This window comes from Myotis yumanensis, unplaced genomic scaffold (assembly GCF_028538775.1).
Source record: "Myotis yumanensis isolate MYYU_CA2020_CCGP unplaced genomic scaffold, mMyoYum1.0.hap1 SCAF_16, whole genome shotgun sequence".
NCBI classification, from domain to species: domain Eukaryota; kingdom Metazoa; phylum Chordata; class Mammalia; order Chiroptera; family Vespertilionidae; genus Myotis; species Myotis yumanensis.
In genome coordinates, this window is record NW_027223767.1 from 41,323,002 (window position 1) to 41,344,243 (window position 21,242).

General features: G+C 49.9%; 1 protein-coding gene across 4 annotated transcripts in view; it reads left to right on the forward strand.

Moving 5' to 3' along the window:
• SPAG9 (sperm associated antigen 9) overlaps positions 1-6,328 on the forward strand; it is a 104,617-nt gene extending 98,289 nt beyond the window's left edge. For all 4 annotated transcript variants that reach the window (XM_070394416.1, XM_070394417.1, XM_070394418.1 and 1 more), the window contains 2 exons: positions 1,167-1,316; positions 3,337-6,328. In XM_070394416.1, the coding sequence (XP_070250517.1) occupies positions 1,167-1,316; positions 3,337-3,452 (266 nt within the window). In that variant the 3' untranslated portion in view covers positions 3,453-6,328. The remainder of the gene's footprint in view (positions 1-1,166; positions 1,317-3,336) is intronic.
• Positions 6,329-21,242: the final 14,914 nt, after the last annotated feature.

The following is a 21,242-nucleotide window of genomic DNA, read 5'->3' on the forward strand; positions in this document are numbered from 1 at the left end:
CGAGTCTCTTTTATATTTCTCATTTTGAGATTTATTAAGTTTATGCATAAAAATCTAGTTTATTCAATTAACTATGGTTCTTATATCTGAATAAATGTGCTCCATTCTCCTATTGATGGACCTCTAGATCTTTGCTGCCTTCCTCCCCGCCCCCCAAGTATTAAAAATAGTACTGCAGCAGACCTTCTCCTGTATATGGGAAAGACTTTCCTGTTGGGTATAAATCTGGAAGTAGAATTGGCAACATTGTTGACCAGTTGGCCCTAAGGATTAAACCTTCAGGTTGGCCCTATTATCACACCTCTGTGCTCTTGCTCCTGTGTCGGAACTAACCAGTCTGGAGGAGTTTTCTCTAGCAGGCCTGATTTCTTCCAGAGCATCATTGAGTAATGCATGAGTGAGACACTGCGGGAATAAAGCAAACTGTCCTATCCACCTTCAGCATACATCACTTTCTAAAAGTGTGTTGCACCACAGGATTGTGTCCTGCTGTGTCCTGGAGGCATGGTCTGTGCAGCTTGACCAAAGGACAGCAGATTGATTCTCCAAGAAGAAAACATACCCCACAGTCAAAGCTTTCTAAGAGGGATGTCATAGAGATTATAGTGTGAATAATTTTTAAGGTTTCTCTCTATACCATTTCATGCTCCAGGATTCTACCTTAGAACACATTTACCAATCATTTTATTTGCATAATCTAAAATATAAGATATACTTAAGTATGAAAGGAAAACTGTGGATTTGAAATAAATATAAATATTAGTTAGGAATACCCAAACTCATAAGGCTTAAGGTAAAGACTTTCTTTAGTCTTTTACACAAAAGCACATGTCCCCTCTCAAAAGAGAGACCTTTCCACTGTCCCTCAGATCAAGAGATGTAGATTGTAAAAGTCTGAAGCAGGCAGCTAAGACCAGCCTGGCTATACACAGATTTTATGCTGAATTTTGGACCTATGTCTGGTTTGGTACAAAATGGCTTCATTTCGATTTTTAGATTGGGCTCTTAGGCCCTCTCTAGATGTTTTCTGATCATGCAGAGGCTTCTAGCATCCCCAGTACTTTGGTTTCTGAAAATATTTTCCAAGTTTCTGAAAATATTCAGAAAAAAATGTTTCCCCACTCCAATCTATGCTAAGTAATATTCACTTGTTCCTGTATAAATAGGTCAGGTTGTCAGCCCACAAAGTGGCAGTAGTGGCACAGATGTCACAGGTGACAAAGCAGGGCCATCCGCACAGGAGCCTGGCAGCCAGACGCCCTTGAAGTCTATGCTTGTCATCAGTGGAGGAGAGGGCTACATCGACTTCCGAATGGGTAAGTAGGTGGTCCTGGGAGCTCAGATCCACTGGGTTCTGTGACTTGGATTTTCATAGTAAACCAGAAACCACTCTGATAAATGATTTCTAAGAGCTTTTCTTTGAATTCTTTACTTGGAAAAGCACTTCATATAACTTTGCTTCTATACATCCTTCCTTCCTTCCTTTTTGGATTTCTTTTTATATCAAAGTGCATTTGTTTTGAACTACCTGATTATATTTCAGTTCAGAAATTGAATTGTGTCTTTTATTTTATTTTATAATATATTTTTATTTCAGCCAAAACCGGTTTGGCTCAGTGGATAGAGCGTCGGCCTGCGGATTGAAGGGTCCCGGGTTCGATTCCGGTCAAGGGCATGTATCTGGGTTGTGGGCACACCCCCCGGTGGGGGATGTGCAGGAGGCGGCTGATCGATGTTTCTCTCTCATCGATGTTTCTGACTCTCTATCTCTCTCCCTTCCTCTCTGTAAAAAAAAAAAAAAAAATCAATAAAATATATTTTTAAAAAATATATATTTTTTTATTTCAGAGAGGAAGGGAGAGAGAAAGAGAGACAGAAACATCAATGAGGAGAGAGAATCATTGATTGGCTGCCTCCTGCACGCCCCCTACTGGGGATCAAGCCCACAACCCAAGCATGTGCCCTTGACCAGAATCAAAACCGGGACCCTTCAGTCTGCAGGCTGACACTCTATCCACTGAGCCAAACCAGCTAGGGCTGGATTGTGTCTTGAGCCTTTTGAAGAATGCTCCTCTCCACAGTTGGACGTTGCTTTGAAAAGGCCACAAGGGGTTGGTAAAGGAGAGCTTGGCCTACAGAGAGGAATGCGCGTTTTTAGGGGTCTTTCTTTCCCACTGTGTCTCGTTGACAGTATCAGTGTTTCCTTTTGCCGGCTGAAGTGCAGGTGAGACACATTGCAGACTTCTAGGAGATGAGTGTTACAGCTTTGTCCCTGTGTGAGTGTAGGTTCTGCTGAAGAATCTGGCCCACGAGGCGCGTTGTCCCTGGCTGTGCCAGAATAACCCACTCGGCAGCAGCAAAACCGCTGGATGTTTGCCTATGCAGTGTCTGGTCGGGGCCTCAATTGTCAACCTCACTGAGCTACTCCTGGAAACACCCCTCGTCTGTCTGTCCCTCGGCCTCATTTCTTCATCTCCACCAGGCACTGTCAATTCCTTACCCATCCTGAACCTGAAAATCCTGGGAAGGAACACCCAGCATGTTAGGTGGTGAATCTGCCGTCTCTCGTGCCGCAAGGAGGTGACATCAGTGTCCGTGTGCTGGTGTCAGTTACCATTGACCGACAACTTCCCTGTCTGACAGGAAGGTGTTTGGGTTTAGTTTGTGGGGTCTATCCCCACACTTGCACATTTATAATTCTACTAGAGGCCCAGCACACGAAATTGTGCGTGGGTAGAGTCCCTAGGCCTAGCCTGCGATCAGGGCCACCTTCCGCCCTCTTGCCAGTCCCCAGTCCTGTCCCGCCACCACCCATCCTGGTTCCCCGTGGTTCCCCCTTTGCCATCCTGTGATCGGAGCCTGTGGGCCAGGGAGGGGGAGGGGAGGACCGAGAGGTGGTCAGTGCACCTCATAGTGACTGGTCGTTACGCCATTATGGTTGCTGGGCTTTTATTATATAGGTTCTAGTCTCAGTTCTTAGTTTGAAATAGACAAATGTAGACTGGCCATTTTGGATAAACACAGAATTGGACAGCTTTGCCTTCTTCGCTCCCATTTCTGTAAACTGCCATATGCAGACCTATCGGGATGAGTCTCCAACATGGTACAGAGAACTCATGGTTAAGATGTGGTCTGGAAAGTGAATTACCCTTTTCAGAGTCAGGCAGGCAAGAGTCCTATTTGTGGCATTGCTCTCACTGTGTTCTCTGCGACGGGAGTCAGACAGGTTGTGTGCACACTGTTGATGCACTGACCACGAGCATCATGTGTGATGTACAGCGGCCTGCACATTCCATGCTCAACCTAACTTGAGTCTCCTTATCCTCCACCCACCAGGTGATGAAGGTGGAGAATCAGAGCTGCTGGGAGAGGATCTTCCACTTGAACCTTCTGTTGCCAGAGCGGAAAGGAGTCACTTGATAGTGTGGCAAGTGATGTATGGCAGTGAGTGAGCCCATGGGACACAGGTGGAGACGGGCATGCCGTCTCTTCTGCATGGTTCTTTCCCTTCCTCTTTATTTAATGCTCTCTTTGTGAAAAAGATGCACCACATACTGTGTGAGCATTTCCCCCCTGTTAACTTTACATTATAAAATCTGTCCCACTGTCATAATACAGGAACTAGCTGTTTTACTGCACCAGTGTTATAGGCAATTTCAGTGTGTTATGAACAAATCAAAGAATGTTTACTTTCTACAAACTGGTGAATTCTAGAAAGCAATCCAGATGTGGTTTATTCTGCCGCAGCGAATATCACTCACTTCATTTGATGGGGTCACTTTTTAGCTGTCACTAATAATGGAATCAATGGAAACACTTGATAAGTGAAACTGTACCATTAAGGACAGTCGTAAAGTTTCCCCCAATGTATTATAAACTGACACAAATTAATACCGGGTGGATCATCAGGATTTATCTAATGTCCCAAGAGGGCTAAGAGCTAACTGTAAATTACTTAACTTTCACTTTCAAGTCTGAAAAATCTTGTTTATATGGTATATAAAAACTTTGTTTTCATCAGATGGGGGGGTTTTATATTAAAGAAATTAAGACTACACTATTTAAATAAATGTTTCCTATTTCTGACTTACTAGAGCTCTAAAGTTTATGAGGCCTGCTTCTCTGAATATGCTAAATTTTTTTTGAGGCTAGTTTCACTCATTTTCATACTAATATGTCTGAAAGTTTGTACTTAGAAGGCTTAGAAGATAGGCATCAGCAGTGAGAGGATTTTTTAAAAAGGAAATTGTTTTGGATTCTTTGTATCAGAGGATGGTGGTGGTTGGTTGAGTTTTTTTTCATGTACAAAAATTAACTGTTTACTAATTGTTCTTGGGCTGCCCTAACCAGTTAATAGGAGTAAAGCTGTGTTGTTGATGGAACATGGCCTAATGGACTGAGAGAGAGACTTGATTAGAAACGGTCGTTTCTCTTGTTCTGTATAAAACTACAGAACCGCTTGCACTTGATATTTTGTATGTAAATGACTCGTTAGAGCTTTTATGCCCTTGCAAGATTAAAATGCCATCGTCAAAGAGGAAAACTATGAAGGGCAAGACAACAAACCAAGATACCATGGAGTGAATGTTGACACATCTTTTCACCCTCAATGCCCATTTAAAAAGTAGAGTCTACCCCGTTTAATACGTTTTTTAAGAACCATTATGCTGCGGTTTTTTCCCTCTCAAGCTTCTTGAAAATGTGTGATTTATCATTTTTTACTCATTACGTTAAGCAAAGCTAAATATGAATGTAAGTGCTATTTTTAAAATATAAACCTGTTGGATAACGACCCCTTATCAGGACTATCAAAGAGAAGAAAGCAGACACAGGCCCGTCTCAGTAGTCTGCCAGGAATTGTTTTTCTAAACTGTCGTGTAAAGGTAGTTGTAAAAAGTACACCTTGTCTTTGCTTCATACACATGATGAGGGTAGATTATAAAATACATGAGCTCTAAGGAGCGGGAGGGGCCCTTTGGGTCCTTGGCCACATGTGTCTATGAGCACATCGTGTGACAGTAAAAGTGTGGCTGCTGTAGACGACTAGAAGAAAAACCTCTTCTTAAAAGGATCATGTTCTTGCTTAAGCTGCGTACTTTTCTTCAGGCCACCTTTCCAGGACCCCCCATAACAGGCTTATATTCTTGTAGCGTTCACTTTGGTCAAGGTGGTAACAGGGAGAAAATGCTAACAAGTAAGCTGCTTGCAAGCAGCATAGCAGTTGGCGTGAACTGCCTGTAGCTTGCATGTCAAGGGCAGAAAAGAAGTACCTGGGGTTGGTCTATGTGTAAAAAAAAAGAAAAATTACCCTATGGGAAGAAATAAGGGATTCCGAGAATTTCCTCATTTTATTACGCTTCGGTTCTATGTGAGGCTGAGCCACGTGACACTGCGGTCATCGCCCCTTGCTGCTCTGCAAGAATGGCCGTGTGGTACCCATCAGCCTGGCACTTACGTGACTGTAAAGGCAGGCTGAACTCCCTGAGCAAAGGGAGGCTATTCTCTAGGAACTCAGTTTTGAGAGCATTTTTCTCGAATTCTTGTAGATCTAAAATTTTAAAATAGGAATGAATATCTTAATAACTGCAGATTATTGAGAGTATACAAGGTTTTGAGCACAACATATGCAGCACATAACTTTCCCAGTTAGTGCGTTTGCACAGAAGAGGTTAAAATGCCTTCTCTCGGTTGCTGTAGTGTTCCTTTCTTGTGAAGGTCTTCCCGCATTGAGAACAGACCCTCTACAGTGGCTGCCTTAGAAACACAACAAAACAAAACAGTTGTCATACAATGTTAACTGTACTGAAGAACGCGTGTCTTGCAAATGCTGTGGAATTGAATATTTATTTCCTTGTGAGTATTATGACCGTTACCAAAGGACTCAACCAGATTTAGGGCTCTTCTTCATTGATCATGTTTGTAACATGGGAAGAGCAGAGAGAATTAAATGTGGAAATCATAAATGCTTTTCTAACAGGGTTATGCTGTTTTATAACACAAAATGTCTTTTTCTTTCTCTTTAAAAAATTAAGTTGTTATTAATGTCATACATTTCTCAATATTTGAATATATATTTTAACCATTTTATGTTCTGACTTCGGTTTTTGTCCTAGACATTTTATCCAGCATATTACTTGCCTCTGTAATCTGAAAAATGGGTTCTAGATCGTCCTACTTTCCGTCTCTTGGAGGCTGAGGCTTCATTTCTATGAGCAAAACGCTCATTTAGCAACGTAGTTATTTCAGTATTTATTTCTATTATGGAATCCCTGGGGTTCGGAATGTAACTTTGTACATGAAATATATATAAATATGTATATGAAACATGTATGAGGTCCCGTGTATTTTGTTTGTTTTTGCCTTTCCTAGGAGTCTGACCTTGGTTTTTATTTGAAAGTCCGATAATCTTCCCCGATCCAACATGTCGTTTCTGGGGGACTGCCGCCATTTGGCTCTAGCTGGAAGTGAGCCATGGGGAATACACAAAGGACACGCCTGCTGGCTCACGTGTTCACATGAGACGTGAGTAATAGACACTAGGGCTTTCTAGAAATGTGGGTGTGCTGAGTAACACCCCACACGTGACACTATGGCATGCCATTTGCCGGATCACTCAGTAGTAAGAAGCAGGTGCAATGCAGACGGGAGTGAGCGGTGTGCTCATACGGGGCCCATCGGCCTGGGAGAGGCTCCCGCAGGAAGGATGATTATAAGACAAATCACGTGGTAGCACAATGTGACCCCCTGTGCCGTGCGGTGGTATTGAGAGTAATCCAGTGTATTTTGTGTACAGGAAATGGGAGTTTCTGACGTGATGGTAAAGGTAGCCCTGATGGGCATGTGAAGAGGACAGTTCGCTAGACAAATGCACAGCCGTCTACCCAGTGAGGTTGGATGCTCTAGAACAGTGGTTCTCAACCTGTGGGTCGCAACCCCTTTGGGGGTCGAACGACCCTTTCACAGGGGTCACCTAAGACCATCGGAAAACACATATATAATTACATACTGTTTTTGTGATTAATCACTTTGCTTTAATTATGTTCAATTTGTAACAATGAAAATACATCCTGCATATCAGATATTTACATGACGATTCGTAACAGTAGCAAAATTACAGTGATGAAGTAGCAACGAAAATAATTTTATGGTTGGGGGTCACCACAACATGAGGAACTGTATGAAAGGGTCGAGGCATTAGGCAGGTTGAGAACCACTGCTCTAGAATATAATTAATGGCCTGGCTCATTCCTGACCTTACCCACCTGCCCCTTCCTCCTCTGGGGCCTGCCGAGTCATTGTTGTGGAGACAGGTGAATTCTTTCCAGCCTCATTCAGTCACCGTCCTGATTCAGCCAGTGTCCACTGAGAAGCTAGAGGAACATCACAGGACAGGAAATGCTCATCCTCGTTCTGCTGGTAACAGGACGAGTGCTGTCCTTGCCACTGGAACGGCTGCCTGCAGTCCCACCCGGTGGCGCAGTTGTCTTTCACACAGATACTGCCCAAGCCCCCAAGCTCTTCCTGGTCCCCCCCAGGCCTCCTGTCCCGGGTAGGCTTGAGAACCCTGACCATCACAGAAGGCACGGACCTTAACTTTCTGCAGTAGCCAACTAGTTAGAAAAGGCTTTGCAGTTAGAGAGCTTTTCAGAAAGCTTTAAATATTTGGTAATGACTGCAGTTCAGTTTTAAAGTCAGTTCCTGTACAGACACAGTGGAACAGAGGCAAAGCAGGCTGTACGCCTGTCCAGGCTCTGCCCCTGCAGTGACTCTAGACAAGTCACTAACACAGCACCCCAGAGTCACCCAGAAAGGCATCAAACTCCACCCAGACCTACTTACTGGGTCGGATCCTCTTGTGGAGTCTGAACCCAGGCATCTGTGAGTGTCATAGGGAAGTGTGCTGTGTGGCTAAGGTTGAGGGATCCTGTTTAACATATTCAGACCTTAGTTTCTCATGAGTTACAGGTAGGTGGCTTGTCCAGATTATCTAAATCAGCGGTTCTCAACCTGTGGGTCGCGACCCCTTTGAGGGTCGAATGACCCTTTCACAGGGGTCGCCTAAGACCATCGGAAAACACATATATAATTACAGTAGGGGCCCAGTGCACAAATTTGTGCACCTTGAAAGGAACTGTGGGCTGTGAGGCTGCTGTGTGCACAGGGGTCCCACCCAGCCCCTCACACCTCAGCCCCTGGTTCCCCTGTCTGCCGGCAGCCCCACTCCCGTCGCCGCCACTCCCATGCTCTGACGGTGCCGTCCCCGCTCAGCAGTGGGTGTGAGCAGGGCTGGCGCCATCAGCAGGTGCAAGTGGCGACTGCTGCCCCGATCATCCCTCAGGAGCAGGGGAAGGTGGAGAAGCCCTCAGGGGTGATTGGGGCTGGCAGCCACCACTTGCACCTGCTGACAGTGCTGAGCGATTGGGGCTGACACTGGGCGCCGGCAGCAGGTGCAAGTGCTGGGTGGGACCGTGGCATGCAGGAGCAAACAAGGTTCAGTAACCCCCCCGAGGCTTGCCCCGATGACAGCGACCGGCGCCCCGCCTTGGTTTGGCGCCCCAACTCACCTGCTACACCATCCTGCCATGTTTCACGCTCTGCTGCCTGCTGCTGATGCCTGCCATGTTCCACATGCACCCCCTGGTGGTCAGCATACATCATAGCTACTGGTTGTTCTACTGTTTGGTCTATGTGCATATTAGCCTTTTATTATATAAGATATTGTTTTTGTGATTAATCACTATGCTTTAATTATGTTCAATTTGTAACAATGAAAATACATCCTGCATATCAGATATTTACATTACAATCCATAACAGTAGCAAAATTACAGTTATGAAATAGCAACGAAAATAATTTTATGGTTGGGGGTCACCACAACATGAGGAACTGTACTAAAGGGTCGCGGCATTAGGAAGGTTGAGAACCACTGATCTAAATAAATCCTAGCTCTAGTCCTCTCTGGCTCTGTGGTCCTGGCTCTAATTTGCCTCGGGTGTTGTGTGCACAGTTGCCACCCACACCTGCTTGCAAATCCGGTTGCCCAGTCCCCTAGGAGGCCCAGGTATTGGGTGGGTGGGATTTGATTACTTAGAATTTCCAATTTATCAGAATGACTCTGTACAAAGGAGCCAGATGGTTTAGCTCCTTTCTTTTATGACCAAGCAGAACATTGGCTCCTACCCACAGGGGGAAAAAAAAAAAAGTAGTTATGATTTTATTTGAGGCTGCAAAGGAGAGGTGGACCAACCAGCCCCAGCTTCCCGGGCGGGGGGTGGGGGTGGGGGGTGGGGGGGAGCAACTTTGTGTGAAAGCCACAGTTCCCAACCTGACCAGGAGAGGGGGGTATGGCCTGAAGCACCCGGAGCTAGTTCCAGCATGAAATTATTTCCTTCTTTCTCTCCTCTAAGGACTATCAGATGTCTATTTGGGGAAAATTTCCCAGGTGATTCTGATTCTTGCACTGGGGAATAAAGAGCAGCCCAACTGGATTCACAAACATCTGTTTTTCCAGGAGACAATCTTCATCCATTCTTAGCGGTCATTGCCAGCTCATGGTGACCCGCCAGCAGGCTCTCCCCAAGCTCAGCCCAGTGTCCTTTCTTTTTTGATTCATGGGTAATTGAAGCTTATGGTACTTAGAACGTATTGCTACATTAAAAGCTTAAAGAGAATATTTCATCTCCCATTCATAGAAGAAAGCCATAACCCCTTTTTTTAAAAAATATATTTTATTGATTTTTTACAGAGAGGAAGGGAGAGAGATAGAGAGAAACATCGATGAAAGAGAAACACCGATAAGCTGCCTCCTGCACATCTCCCACTGGGGATGTGCCCGCAACCCAGGTACATGCCCTTGACCGGAATAGAACCTGGGACCTTTCAGTCTGCAGGCCGACGCTCTACCCACTGAGCCAAACCAGTTTCGGCAAAGCCATAACCCTTTATTTGTGACCATGACTAGCTTGCATTTACATAACATCTCATAATTTTTCTCAAAGTCTTTGCTTCATAAACTCAAAGGTGACTTGCAGAGCAACCCTTTGGAGTGTGTGACCATCCTCAGGATCTAGAGGCCTGGTCACAGGAGGGGCCCTGCCCATTGGCAAACAGGTCCAGCTGAGATGAGTAAAGGCCAAGGTCCTCACTGGGGAGAATAACCAGTTACTACTAGATCTCCAGCCAGGAGACCTGGTTTGGATCCTGGGCCTACTGTTTAATTTTGTGGCCCTTCACTAGTCACTTAAAGTATTGTTTCCTTACTATGAGAAGAGTAAACCCCTGGCCTGGGTTCTTGCGATGGCTGCGTGAGGTAGTGAGGTGGAAGCAGCCAGCACACCACCTGCCCCTCATAGGCGCTCAGCAGCAGCAGAGGTTCCCAGGAGCCAGGTATGTGGGGATGAGGAAGATGGAAGGAGACGCGAGCATGTGAATTGCAATCAAGTGTTACGGCTGTACGTGGAAGCAGCAGTTGTACACCTGGGAGTGGTATGGTGTCTGCTTTGTCTATTTTGTAATGTGGTGAAAACAGAAAAACTCCTCCATGCTTATTTCAAGTCTGTGTAGGAAGCAGAGGTGTCTTGCGCCCCTCAGACCTTCCAGGGAGTACCTTTCTCTGTTGCCCCACCCAGCCTAATTTAAGAACAAGGAATGTCCCGTGGCAATTAAACATAGAAGGGGACCATATTCATTTTATTCCTCTGCAGGCACAAAGAGGGACATACCAAAGCATGAGAATATAAGGTCAACATTTTTAGGTGCCATCAAAACATATTCAGTATCTGTTGCTCATAATGCTAAAGGTATGACTATTACACTCCTAATCACTGCTTACAAACAGAACAGACATACAGAACTAAATAAAATATTAACATTGATGCACAGCAAGGTGTGGAATGGTAGCAAAGAGGTTATGGGCTTCCTACAAGCTTAAAAAAACTTAGCATTGCTCTGCCCACGCAGGAGTGCACACCCCAGCTGTTGAGATGGATGTGGGACCTCCCAGGTGCAGACACCCAAAGAGGGAGCAGTCTGTCAGAAACTGCAGCTCCTCATCGGGAGGCTTCTGATTGTGGCATCTTATTCACAGGAACACGTTTGTTTCCTTCCCCCGTGAGGCCTCAGTTTATTTTCTTATTGTCCTTTTCATCCAGCTTACTCTCCCTCACCTTCGCCAGCCCAGCCGGGTGACAGGTCCCGGAGTGAGTGTTCAGCTGTTTGCCTCTTAGCCGTTAGGCTGCTGTGGGACAGGCCTTTGCAGGCGTCTCTGTCTGTTTTGGAGAGCTTCCCTGGAGCTGTAAGAAACTAGGAGCAAACGTTGGGCGTGTTCTTCCCCAGGAAAGATTCCATAATTGACCCTTCGAGGCCTCTCAAGCCTTCGTCCTTCCTGGAGGAGCCTGGCTGGAGAGGAGCAGAAGTTGGGCAGGTGTCTCTAGGCTCCCTGGGCTCTACCCAACTGGGTTTGTCACGCCCTCCTAAGCCCCGTGTTAGGGCTGTGTTTCTGGGGCCTCCAGGTGACAGTCCTTTCTTCCAAAGACCCTCTGGTAAGAGCCCCAAGTCAGCAATTCAAAAGCCAAGTCATGATAAAGAAGTCGGTTCTAACCCCTCCCTGCCACATCACCAGTCCTCTCCCCCGGACGGACCCACAGCTTTCCTTATCTGTGGGAGCTGGGTGTGGCTCTCGTGAGCGCCAGGCCACTTCTAGGGTTGCATTCTTTACGGGTGGCTCAGTGTGCGTGCAGCTGGGGTTGTGTGGACTAGTAACCTTGATGCCCAGCCAGATCCTTCAGGGAGGGGACTCATGCAGCCTGAACCACTTGGTACAAACCAGCTGCTCTGAAGCCCCCGTTTGTCCCTGAGGCATCAGGCGCCCCCTCCCGTGAGTGGAAGGAATGTGTCTTAATGAGGAGACAGGCTGTTGAGTTCCGCCCTGCAGTTCCCGCAGGTGCCCAGCTTTTCCTTCTTGGACCTGGGAAGAAGTCCCAAAGCCTCAAAGTCTGCTTCAGGACGGCAGCTGAGGCTCAAGAGCGCTGCTCCCAGGGCCCCTGTGACATCACTTGGGAGGAAAAGAGAAGAGCTGAGAGGTGACACTTCATTAGGGAGATCCATGGCTTCCCAAGGCCACCCCTTCCCAGAGCAGAAAAGAGGTCGGGGACCAGGAAATGCACTTGTTTGGAAAGCTGCCTTCTGAGAAGCTGGACTCGTCTCCCTTCTGAGCACAGGCGGTGCTGTGCTAGTATTCGCACCCAGTCGGCCAGCCCCTCATATCTCCCCTCCATTCTCCCTGGGCCGTCATCCCAGCAAAGGCCCAGCCAGATCAGAGGCGCCCTGGGATCGGACTGCACAGGTGAACTAGTTCACTCGACTAACAAGCACGCTGAGGCCCAGAGCGGCCGTTCAACTGCTGAGGTTGGACTAGAACTCGAGCCTCTTGGTCAGTGATGGCGAACCTTTTGAGCTCGGCGTGTCAGCATTTTGAAAAACCCTAACTTAACTCTGGTGCCGTGTCACATACAGAAATTTTTTGATATTTGCAACCATAGTAAAAACAAAGATTTATATTTTTGATATTTATTTTATATATTTAAATGCCATTTAACAAAGAAAAATCAACAAAAAAAATGAGTTCGTGTGTCACTTCTGACACGCGTGTCGTAGGTTCGCCATCACTGCTCTTGGTTGTGCTGATTCTACTAGGCCACCCCCAGATTCTCGTCACCCTGAGTTCTTTCACTCCCCGGGAGCAGGGAAAAGGGCTCTTCCCAGCCTCCCACCACGGCAGCTGTAGCCCCGGGACCCAGAAGGAAGGCAGGTGAGGTGGTCAGAGCCGGGTGAGGTGAGAGGGGCTGTGGGGGTGAGGGAGCCATCAGCCACGGGATTACAGTAAAGGAGGGAGTTGCTGCGGCAGCCACCTCTGAACCAGGCGAAAGGAAATGTCACGGAATCGGCTTAGTGAGTTGCTTCAATAGAAACTTCATCCAAGGCCGATAATGAATGAGTTACATAACTCAGCAGGGCACAGCTCTAACTAAGCCCTTTATAGGCCATCCATCCACACTTATTTCCTGGATTTTATAACTGCTGCTGGAAAGGAAAAAAGGAGGGGGTGAGGATTAGAGGGAGAGAAGCGATGTGACTGGAATAAATCAGTCCACCCCAGTCTCCTGGCCCACACGCCCGCCACAGCTTATCCTGGGGGCTGCCGAGTGCCAGCGGCCAGGAGGCTCGGACCCGCCCAAGCTGCTCCAAGCAGCCTCCGGCTTCAGGCTGCTTTCTCGCTGGCCCTGTTTCCTATTCTGTAAAATGACAGGTTGGACAGAAGAGTTCCAGGGTCCCCTTCCTCTAAACATGAGCAAAAGGGGATCACGGCTTGTTGCCCAACCCCCACCAGAGTTCGTTGGGGGCTGGGGAGAGTGAGGGTTCAGAGGAGAGAGAGAAGGCTGGCCCACTTTGGGGGTGCGGGGTTGTTGAGGCCAACCTGGGTAGGCAGGGAGCCTGGAGGAGCACAGGGTAAAGGACCCTTGCCACCTTCCCCCAGCCTTCAGGTACCGAGGTCCAGAGGTGGCCCTGTGTCAGGACACGGCACACATGCACATGCACACGCGAGCGCGCGCGCGCACACACACACACACACACACACACACACACACACACAGTCCCGGAGAGGAGGGCGGCTCACAGCATTTGCCATCCTCCGGCCCGAGAGGGCTCAGGGCTGCTCCCAGGCCCTGGAGGGTGAATGTCTCAAACTCCAGCTGACAGGCCCCCACCCCTTGGCAACAGGGAGACTCCTGCCACCCACACACCACTCAGAGCTTCCTCCTTACCCAGCCTCCTGTGCAGCCCAGGTCCCACCAGCGGGGAGTGCAGTGCAGAGCTGGTGGGGGAAGGAAGGGCCTGGGAGAGAAGTGTGGTGGGGGAGGGGCATCGAGGTGTGGCATCGGAAAAGGACAGGGCAGCTGGGTGGGAGCTGGAACAGCCAGAGGGACGGGGCCCTTGGGAGGAACTTGGGTGAGCGGCAGTGGGGCTCCTGGCCCCTCTCCTCAGGGGCCTGGGCCCCAGAACTTCGATGATGGGGTCAGGCCTTGGGTGAACAAGATACTAATGTTGCATGTTCAGTTAGGAGATTCTGCTTCAGTGTAACACTTGGAAATACTTTTTTAAATATATTTTCATTAATTTCAGAGAGGAAAAGGGAGGGACAGAAAGATAGAAACATCAATGATGAGAGAGAATCATTGATCGGCTGCCTCCTGCACGCCCCCCACTGGGGATCAAGCCCCTAACCTGGGCGTGTGCCCTGACCGGGTGACCTCCTGGTCAATGCTCAACCACAGAGCCATGCCAGCCGGGCAACGCTTGGAAATATTTTCTCTGCTGCGAAGCATAATGTGAACTCAGCAACGCTGAACCTAATGAACAAAAGCAGTAGCTAAATCTGTTGTCAGAAACAGTTCTCCTGAGATGCTCAGAAGAGAATTTTGGTGCCTTGAGAATAAATAAAAGACCAGAGAGAATTTCAAACATGTGACAGCCATGTGGGGGTCATGTGGAAATCACACGGAGTCTATAGCTCAATGAATTTTTTCAGCGTGAATATACCCTCATAGCCAACATGAAGTCTCTTGATCTTGCTGTGTTTTTTTTTGCCCCAAATACAAATTTGACTAAATAGCACTGAAAGGTAATTTGTCTTTAGTCTCTTAAAGGGGCAGCAAAAAAGGAAATTCCACCATGCATCATTCCGTAAAGACCTTCTTATAGAAGCTTCTCTCCACCCAAATCTCTCTCCCTTCTTCCCTTCCATTCATTCCTTTCAAAAATATTTATTGAACAATTACCAGGTTAGGCGCTGGGTCGATAATGATAAACAAGATGTCAGCACACTGCTCTTGATCTTAAGGCAGCTGCGGGGCAGGGCTTCCCCGCTGGGCAGGTGGCTCAGACCAGGGTCCTGCTTTTGTGGCAGGAGTGGGTCACATGGGAGTCACCGGGTGGAATGTATTGATTGGAAATATTGAGGGTTGATGTTTTTCCTCTCTAAACTACCTACTCTGAGATTTGCCTCGTACTAGATCTCAAATTCTACGCTGCCTTTATTTAACTTGCTGATTATTTGGGGCCATATATACACTGAGTGGCCAGATTGTTATGACCACCCATCAGTACAATTAAGTGAATTAGTTATGCAAATAATAATAATAATAAAACCTTGAGAGTATTTGCTTAGGAAGTTTTTAATATTCAGTATTTTGGGAAGTGTCAAGGAAGTACTGATGGGGTGGTCATAATAATCTGGCCACTCAGTGTGTACTTTATACCATTTAGATGTACTTATCTCAGTAAACATATGCCAAATATATTTTTTAAAACAGGTACCACTCTGTGATGACAATTGCAGAAGTTAGGTATCCTTAAAGGAACACCACAAATTGTGTGTGTGCACCTGCACACACATTCTATTCGCCCATGACATTGCTGTATAAGGAAAGTATTCCTGGACTTGTACATTCTTACTCCACTCGCACTGTTCCTAAATTCCTATACCAGAGAGCCCTACACAACCCAGAAGGGAACCCAGCAAGAATTTTACTCTGAATGACAATGTGGCCGGATGGTTTCAGGCTGTGTCGCTATTTCGGATTATAAAGTGAGAACTTCTGAGTCCTGCTTCTACCGCTGCCATCAAGGACCTGGGACGGCAACTTTGCCTTCACTCCCACATCCCCCTTCCCAAGTGTACACAGCTGTTAGGCGTTTCAAATACGTTGTTTCTGTAAAATCAACGTGCAAAGCACAGCACCCAACACAAAGCAGCTAACACACTTCTGTCAAACGTGGATTGAATGAAAGCATCGTAAGGCTGCTGTGCTACTGGCCACACTAGCAACTTCCCTGCCACAGCCCCGGGGAAGTGCTGGGTGAGTCCCTGGGAAAAGTAAATAAATAGAAGCAGTTTCGTTTATGAAAGCAAAGATGACACCCGTGAGCAGGTCTAGCCCTAGTTTAAGAATTTGAAGGTTGGTGGGATCAGGCCTTGGGTGGGGGTTCGGGAAGCCTCCCCACCCCCACCCCCACCCCCAGCTGGTGAGCCCCTGCAGAAGGTGGGCAGAGGCAGGAGGGCCTGCAGCTCCCAGCATCCCCGGGAGGGAGAGGGGAGGTGCGCCCTCAGCGTCCTCAGCCCTGCGCTCTAGGGAAAAAGGCAAAGGTCGCATGTCAGGAAGAAACTTGCAATCCGGACAGAATGTCTCCCCCTCGGAGAGGCCCTCGCGGAGGAGAAAGCTCCTACCTGGAGACTCAGGACAGTTCCTTTTATTTTTATTATTTTACATTAAAAGTTTTTTCAATCACCGTTTACATTCGATATATTGTATTAGTTTCAGGTGTACATGATGCCCCCGGTAAGTCTAGCACCCGCAGTGATTGCTATTGACTGTATCCCCTGTGCTGTACTTACATCCCATGGCTACTCTGTAGCCACTGATTTGTAATCCTTAATCTCCACCTTTTCCACCAGCCACCCACCCCCTCCCACCTGGCAGCCGTCTGTCAGTCTGTCCTCCACATCTGAGTCTGCACAGACCCTTTTATTAGGTCCTTGATTGTACTCAGCCAGTCCTTGGAGTCCGTGGTCCTCCCCTCTGCTCGCCCTGCCCCCTCCAGGGCTGCCTCCTTCCAGAAACAGCTGCGTGTCTGGGCTTGTCCGGTCAGCTGGGTTTCCAGACGCAGACAGGAGCCCCACCCTCACCCCAGCCGGACCATTGCTGACGTTTGGGGGGTGCTGGTGTCTCCCCATTAAACAGGTGCCTGAAACGGAGACCCAGCGGGGGAGGGTGGTGTAATCCCTAAGTGAGCTCCTGACCAGTCAGTCCAGAAGCCCGGCCCCGGCTGGGAGACAGAAACCCCAAGATCATCTCAGAAGATTCTCATGTGATGGTCACTGCATGTGCCCACTCCACCCCCACGGACCAGCCTGGGGCAGGTGCGAGGCCAGTCCGGCTGCTTCATGGGCCTCACTGCCTGTGGCCCTAAGGCAGCTGGGGGCTGGGGTTCCCCACTGGGCGGATGGCTCAGACCAGGGCTTCGCCACCTCAGTCGGCATGATTGGTTTTTCTGTGTGGTCTGTGCTGTGCATTGAGGATATTTAGCGACATCCTTGGCCTCTACCCACTCAATGCCAACAGGACACGCATGCCCGCTCCCCAGTCTTAACCAAAAGCGCCTCCCGGAGTTGCCAAATGTCCTCAGGAGCAAAACCTTATCTGAGAGCCGCCATCTTAGGCGACAGGTGTCCCAGGACCGGGGTTATGCTCTCCCTGCTGCTGCCTCTGTGGGAAAAGTCCCCTTTGAAAACCTCTCCCCGAACAAGGCTCCCACCTTCAGTGGGACACCAGGGGCTCATTCACCGAGTCGCTGTGAAGAACACCTGCTTACCGGGAAAATGCCGGATGGAAAGGGCCGCGTCAGCCACCTGCTCCCTCTGACCCCCATGCAAGGCCAGTGGGACTGGGGGTGGGGTGGGCGTGACTAGGGAGGGATGGAGGGGAGTTGTGGGGGGAGGAGGCACGTGCTGCCAGGCCCCTGCATGCCCAGCAGCCCTGAGGCGAGGCAGGCAGCAGTGCCCGGCCAGCCGGCTGAACTTGAGCCTTCACCTTGCAGGTGGGTCGCCCTGACTCGGGCTGAGGGATGGACGGGCCTGCAGTTGTCTCATCCAGAAGTTGTTTCTGTGGCTGAGTGACCGCAACACCCTGACATGCCGGCCCCTGCAGGCAGGTCTATGGGCCCACTCAACGCAGGAGGTGGCCTTTGGTTCCGGGTTCTAGAATGGGATGGGGGCGTGGGGGAGGGGCTTCGGGACTCCAGGAACTTCCCCTTCCCCTGCTCTGTAACACGTTGTAGAGACACCTGGCGCTCAATGTCAGATGTCAGTTCTCTGGGCCTCAGTTTCCTAGTCTGTGAAATGGCGGACACAGGCGGGATGATTTCTAATAATTCACATAATTGAGTATCTCCCAGGTGACACAGTTTTTACATTTAATTTATGCAGTGCTCTATGAGCTAGGGACTGTAATTATTATCCTCATTTTACAGCTGAGGAAGGAAGCTGAGCTCAGAGAAGTTAATTAACTTGCCCAAGGTCACACAGCCAGTAAGTGGAGGGAGCCAGTCATGTATCTAGGTCTGACCCAGCGGCACTGCCGTGCACAGTGACAATGAGTACCCAGGAGAGGGATGGCAGGGTGACCTGCAGCACGAGGAGGGGCAGGACCACGCACCAAGGCAGTGTGGGGAGGAGCTGACGATGACTCAGGTTTGGAGCCTGAGGGACTGGGAGGGAGGCGGTGCTATTAATAGAAATAGGGAAGTCAGGAGGCGAGCAGGTTTAGGGCTGGAAGATGACAAGTGCATTCTTAGAGGTGTTGAAGCTGATTTGCTACTAGGGGGACATTTAGGTCAAAATCCAGTTCAATTAGGAAAATTCAGCACCTACTACCAGCAACCTCCAAACCTGGGCCTGGGCTGAGCTGCCGGGCTGCGTCTGCTGCAGCCAGTGCCCGGCCCAAGTTCAAGTCCCACATTGACCGCTGGGGGGCGCCACTAGTGCACGGACCACGGTGCACCTACTTGAGTGCCCGCTGTAGGGTCGAACCAGGGGGACAAGGAGGGTTCTACCGAGCCAGCCCCCCACCACCACCACCACCCCCCCCCCGCCACACACACACACACACAAACACACACGCACACACACTCGGAGGGCAGAGGTTTCTTCCTTTTTCAGGGGAGGGAAGGAGAGCTCACCAGCTGCTGAGCTGCTAATCTCCCCATTCCCCCAGGCACCCGCAACTGCCATTTCAGAGATTTCTGTTGATCTTAGAACCTGTAGGAGGGAGACTGGGGGGAGGAGGGGAGCCCCTCCTCTGAGTGTGCGTTGGGGACCAGCCTGGGGACACCTGCCTGTCCTGGCGCTGCAGGCGACCTCCGGTGGCCACGGAGCCCAGGGAACCAGATCCCAGCTGTTCCAAACCGCGTGTCTCCCTGACATTTGCGTCAGCAGCTCTGCCCTTTGACTTTTAATTCCTGGGAGTGGAGGGTGGAGGCAACCTTGGCAATCAGGACTCATTATCTGCAATTCGATTCCAGCAGCAGTTACTGGGGTTAGGCCTGGCCGCCTGCCCTCCCCTCCACCTCCCACACCCCAGATATACGGCCGGCCGAGCAGAGGGCAGGAGGGGTTCCTCTGGGGAGACACCCGCCCCCTCTCTGTCTCCTGACCTCCAGGAGCGTCCCGACAAAACGGATGCTTATAAAAGTGTGCTGAGACCCCAGAACAAGGGGGTGTCCCAGGCTCTCACCCAGCCAGGCCTGGTGCTCCCTCAGGCCAGCGTCCAGCTGCACTGGGGCTTGTTGGGACATGGGTCGGCCAGGCCAGGAGGTGCTGGCCTCCCAGCTGCCAAGGTTAGGGGTTCTCAGAAGGGAGGGGGTGGGTTAGCACCGAGAAGCCAGTGGGGCACCCCACGCCCTGTTCCTCTTCGGTGTCCTGTGTCTCTATATCTGGCTTTGGCAACACCAACGTGCCCTCGCAGAGGGGCAGGCGGGCAGCCGGAGCCGCCGTCTCTGGGGCCTGGGCTATTTTGGAAGCAGCCTGGAGGGCGTTAGGGGAGGCAGGGGAGGTGTGAGGGAACATTTCCTCCTGGCTGGGAGGAGGCGAGGGTGTGTGGCTAGACTTGGCCCCGAGGCTGTTCTCAAAATTCCCTGTAGGTTCCTCCAATGTTCCTTCTGCTCAGGTTTCCTGGGGATGCCTGGCGCTGGGGCTGTGGGGGCTGAGTCTGGGCAGGAACCCCACCCCTTCTCCCCCTGGGTTTTTCCAGCTGCTCAGATATCATCCCTCAACTAAGAACAGCCCCTTCCAGGCCAGGTCCCCTCGGCGGTTTCCAGCTTTCGATTTCGCAGGCCACTAACATTTCCACGAAGACAGCCTAAGATCTGATATGGTCACCAGCTTTCCATTTTGCTGAGTTAAGGATGTTAAAGGCCATGTCAAAGGAAAGGCCCTTTTAATCTCTCCTCTCCTCTCCTCTCCTCTCCTCTCCTCTCCTCTCCTCTCCTCTCCTCTCCTCTCCTCTCCTCTCCTCCCCTCCCCTCCCCTCCCCTCCCCTCCCCTCCCCTGCCCTTCTCTCTCTCTCTCTCTCTCTCTCTCTCTCTCTCTCTCTCCTGCAAATACACAGCTCCGGTAAGAGGGCCGCATTCAGAGTGAATAGGTCCAGCTTTATGAAAACCTCCCTATATTGTCCTTATTTTTTTCTTTTCATTTTGCCACAAGCAACAGTTGGCCCTGGGCACCCCATCGATGGACAGGTGTTCCAGGAACTGCTGGTCCCTGTCACTCCTCTGCTGGGCCTAATGTTAAGGGCAGCCAGCAAAAAGGGGGGGGGGGGCTCCTCAGAGCTTTCTGTCTAGTGGGCTCATGCAGCCGCCACTCTGCTTCTTACCTCTTCCCGCTCATCCCACCCCCAATACCTGCAGGAAGGGGGTGGAAATGGCTTCCCGCTGGTCCCAGCAGAGAGCCTGGTCACAGGGGGGCCACGGATGGGGGGCTCCTGGAGAAGTCGGGCTCCTCTGAGGGATGCGGCTGTGGAAGGGGTGTCTGGACAGGCTGGGGACCGCCGAGGCCGCCACTCCCTGGCCCTGTGATCTGAGACCAGCCTCACAACCTCCCTCCCTCCCAGAGCTTCTGTGCCTCGTTCTATAAAATGGACCATCAACTCCCCATCAAAGGGCCAGTGTGAGGACCAGATGAGAGAGTGTTTGTGAAAGTACGCTGTGAACTATAAAGCGGAGGCAGGGGTAGTTATTATCATTATAGGAAACTAGTAAATGGCTGGAGAAAGAGCACCCCAAAAGCTGACTTCAGCTTCTGGGTGCAAAGACGGGGCTCCTACCCACCCTCACGTCTGGGATCTTGGAGCCTCTCCAAACCCACAGAGGAGCAACACCAGCCTGGTCCCCGCTAGTCAAGGAGGCCTGGCCTGGACCAAGCCTTCTGCCCCGCCCTGGGCTTGTGCGGAGAAAGGGTCTGACATTCCTCAAGGCTTCTGTTTCCGCGGGGTGGCCACACTGCATAGTTACCGATGTCTACCGCCCCCCAATTGGAGAGAAGTGTGTGGAGGGCGTCCCCCAAAAGGAGGCCCTGTTGGGTGGGATGAGGAGCCCAGTCCAATGCCTGCACTTCAAGGCAGTCAGAGGAG